The sequence below is a fragment of the Salvelinus sp. IW2-2015 genome, unplaced genomic scaffold (assembly GCF_002910315.2).
Source record: "Salvelinus sp. IW2-2015 unplaced genomic scaffold, ASM291031v2 Un_scaffold4050, whole genome shotgun sequence".
Classification (NCBI taxonomy): Eukaryota; Metazoa; Chordata; class Actinopteri; order Salmoniformes; family Salmonidae; genus Salvelinus; species Salvelinus sp. IW2-2015.
Window position 1 is genome coordinate 27,895 of NW_019945322.1, and position 3,811 is coordinate 31,705.

At 45.9% G+C, this 3,811-nt stretch overlaps 1 protein-coding gene across 1 annotated transcript in view; it reads left to right on the plus strand.

Annotated features, from left to right (window-relative positions):
• Positions 1-1,593: 1,593 nt before the first annotated feature.
• Positions 1,594-3,811, plus strand: part of LOC139026169 (uncharacterized) — a 3,314-nt gene continuing 1,096 nt past the window's right edge. Inside the window, exon 1 of the mRNA XM_070441464.1 lies at positions 1,594-2,251. Coding sequence (XP_070297565.1) covers positions 1,594-2,251 — 658 coding nt within the window. The remainder of the gene's footprint in view (positions 2,252-3,811) is intronic.

Consider the following 3,811-nt stretch of genomic DNA (forward strand, 5'->3'; position numbering starts at 1 on the left):
ACTCTACATGCAGTAATCAGAGAACATTGACATGTCTACTCACAGTGTTTGAAGAGGAAACATTTAATGTGCCAGTGGATGAGAGGGCACATGAGACGTGGAATCAGTTCATATCAGGAGAGAGTTGACACTGGTAGTGGAGTGGTCATCACCTGTTAAATCAGGGAACAGGAGGTGACATAGGTGGAATTACAAATAGCAGATACATTCCAATACAGCAGTAACCATCGTAGGTTTTTGGCAACAAGTTTCTCCATGGAGTTGAACTCAAACATCTCAGAATTCACAAAGTCAAACACAGACTGCGCATCTCGTCCTCTTGACACATCAAAGTAGCCCAAGAAACGTTCGTTACCTGACGATAACTGACAACTGCGAGCGACAGCTGATGTCTGTGGTTTCAGCCATTCGCCACGCCTCTATTTTAATGGATGACGCAAACGGAAGCGATCAAATAATTCTGAATTGATTTCGACATCCCATAAAAGACAGTGGGAAACTTCCATATGCTTAGCAAGTAAAGCGTTGTAACTACCTCAGCAAGCTCCTTGTAGTTGCCCTTGTTAGCCAACTCTTGCGTGGCTCTCCCCCCAAAAAAACACAATCGATAAGCTGCTTGAGAACATCCCTGTTTCTTCGAACCTTCTCGTTGTTGTCGCGCAGTTTGAATACGCAGACCTTTGTCCATTTACATGATCGGTGCGACTTTTTTCCCCAGAAGCTTGATTCTGATGTAGGCAATGCAAGTGGTTCTTCAACAACAACAAAAAATCCACTATATTGTTGTCAGAGTTAGCTAGCTATTCTGGCAGAGAGAACTGCACGCTACTTGCTACTAAAGGTAGCAAGGCAAATGTAAATACATTGCACTAACCCGACACAAAAATATAGTTCTAAAACCAAGAAACAATATATAATCTACCTGCTCCGTCTCCTGTAGTTTGAAGAAACTAATTCGAATAGAATAATATCCCMAAAAATGCTCACCTATCAACTATCACTATTCACTAGCTCAATCTCTCAATCTATCCAACAATGTCACCAACTCACCAAGCTTCTAAATCACACGTGTGGTACTAGGTTCTTTCTATGATCCTTTTATTGGATGGAGACGATGTCAGTTCATACTGCAAGAGCTCTGATAGGTTGGAGGATATCCTCCAGAAGTTGTCATAATTACTGTGTAAGTCTATGGAAGAGGGTGAGAATCATGAGCCTCCAAGGCTTTGTATTGAAGTCAATGTACCCAGAGGAGGACGGAAGCTAGCTGTCCTCCGGCTACACCGTGGTGCTACCCTACAGAGTGCTGTTGAGACAACTGGAGACCTTCATTGAAAAACAGTGTGTTTTAATAAATTATTTGGTGATGGGATTAYATTTAATATAGTCTTATCTAAAAACTTTTCAAAATGTTTCAATATTTTATGTTTCTGAAATTCACTGAGTGGGATTGTCCTCCCCTTCCTCCTCTGAGGAGCCTCCCCTGTTACACAGCTATTACACTAACGCACTAAATAAACACTGAATTGCTGGACACAAATTGAACAGAATTGCTGGACTTGCATGGTTTTTGCTTGAGGAAAGTATTGTAGAATGGGAGCTGCCCCCCAGATCACCTGCCCCCATGACCCCTGCTCATCCAGCTCCCCAGAGACCCTGCCCTACAGGGCTCCCTCCAGTCCCCCAGAGACCCTGCCCTCCAGGGCTCCCTCCAGTCCCCCAGAGACCCTGCCCTCCAGGGCTCCCTCCAGTCCCCCAGAGACCCTGCCCTCCAAGGGCTCCTCCAGCCCCACAGAGACCCTGCCCTCAAGGGCTCCCTCCAGTCCCCCAGTGACCCTGCCCTCCGGCTCCCTCCAGCCCCCCAGAGACCCTGCCCTCCAGGGCTCCCTCCAGTCCCCAGTGACCCTGCCCTCCGGCTCCCTCCAGTCCCCCAGAGACCCTGCCCTCCAGGGCTCCCTCCAGTCCCCAGTGACCCTGCCCTCCGGCTCCCTCCAGTCCCCCAGAGACCCTGCCCTCCAGGGCTCCCTCCAGCTCCCCAGAGACCCTGCCCTCCAGGGCCCCTCCAGTCCCCAGAGACCCTGCCCTCCAGGGCTCCCTCCAGTCCCCAGTGACCTGCTGCCCTCCAGGGCTCCCTCCAGTCCCCAGAGACCCTGCCCTCCAGGGCTCCCTCCAGCTCCCAGAGACCCTGCCCTCCAGCCCACCCCCCCCCCCCATGCTGTTCCCAGCCTCTTATTCCATCTATATCCACAGAGTACATAGTACAGCTTTGGCCTGGCCACCTTAATGATTTCTCTCTCTCTCGCTCTCTCTCTATCTCTCTCTGTGCTCTCTCTCTCTCTCTGTATCTCCTCTCTCTCTCTTCTGTGTGTTCTCTTCTGTCTTCTCTCTCTCTGTCTCTTCTCTCAATTCAATTCAATTCGCAATTCAAACCCCCATCTCCATGTCATGATCCAGGTTAACCATAACAGTAATAATAGCATTATGTTTCATCCCCCCTGCCTTCACGTGGTCATTTTGTGCTTTAACAGCTCATCTCCTTCTGAAAATTGAGCTCCAATTTCAAAGTAGCTCGTTTGAAAAGATTTCACAGTACATTAGAGTGAGAGACAGAGATACTGTATCCTATACCATCAGCTTGTTTTTCTATCCAGGCCCAGTAATATGAGCGAACAGACAGAGGCAGCATTGTCCTGGACTGAGGCCTTGACGACATCATCATTCCATCTACCCCCCCCCCCCCAGTATATATGTCTTGCTCATCAGACAGAACATCCAATTCTCTGCCAGTCCAAGGGTAACAATCCAAGGGTAACAGAGTGATTGACTTGCACAAAGAAAGCAATGGGAGGAAAATGTCCTTGTAGCATAGAATGTCTTTTTATATTGTGGAGAAGTTGCTGTGGAGAGTATGTGAGTTTTTTGGGTTGTTGTTGCAGTTTGAAGTTAAATCCTTGACATTAATAGTTATATCTATTATCCTATGAGGAGCAGGAAGGAATCACTCAGTTTCTGGCTCTGTGCTCCAGTCAGACTTTCGGGGCATGGTGGTCCGGAGGACCACTCTGAGTCGCAGCTCCATTGGACGAATGATGTATTGGAAGTGTAGACTGTCAGAATTAAATTGAGGGTGTTTTCATCATATCGGAAACCGTTTAGAATTACAGCCCTTTTTTGTACATAGTTCCCACGCTTTTTTAGGGACAAAAGTATTGGGATAAATTCACTTATATGTGGTATTAAAGTAGTAAAAAGTTACATATTTGTTCCGGTATTCCGAGAACGCAATGACTAACAAAGCCTTGCCTCTATCAAATTGTTGGATGCATTTGCGTTTGTTTTCGTTGTGTTTCAGATTATTTTGTGCCCAATAGAAATAATTTAAATAAAGTATTGTGTCATTTTGGAGTCACTTTATTGTAATAAGGAATAAATATGTTCTTAACACTTCTACATTAATGTGGATGCTACCAGATAGCAGATAATCCGAATGAAATCGTAATAATGATGAGTGAGAAAGTTAGACGCATCAATAATACATACCCCAAGACATCTTAACTCTCCACCATTACGGTAACCAGAGGTTAGCATTTTATATCATACCCAAAGACATGCTAACCTCGTCACCATTACTTTAACGAGGAGGTTAGCATTTTATATCATACCCAAAGACATGCTAACCTCTCACATTGCGGACTAGGGGAGGTTAGCATTTTATATCATACCCTAAGACATGCTACCTCTACCATCTACAGAGCGGGTTAGCATTTTATATCATACAACCTAAGACATGCTAACTCTCACCATTGCCTAA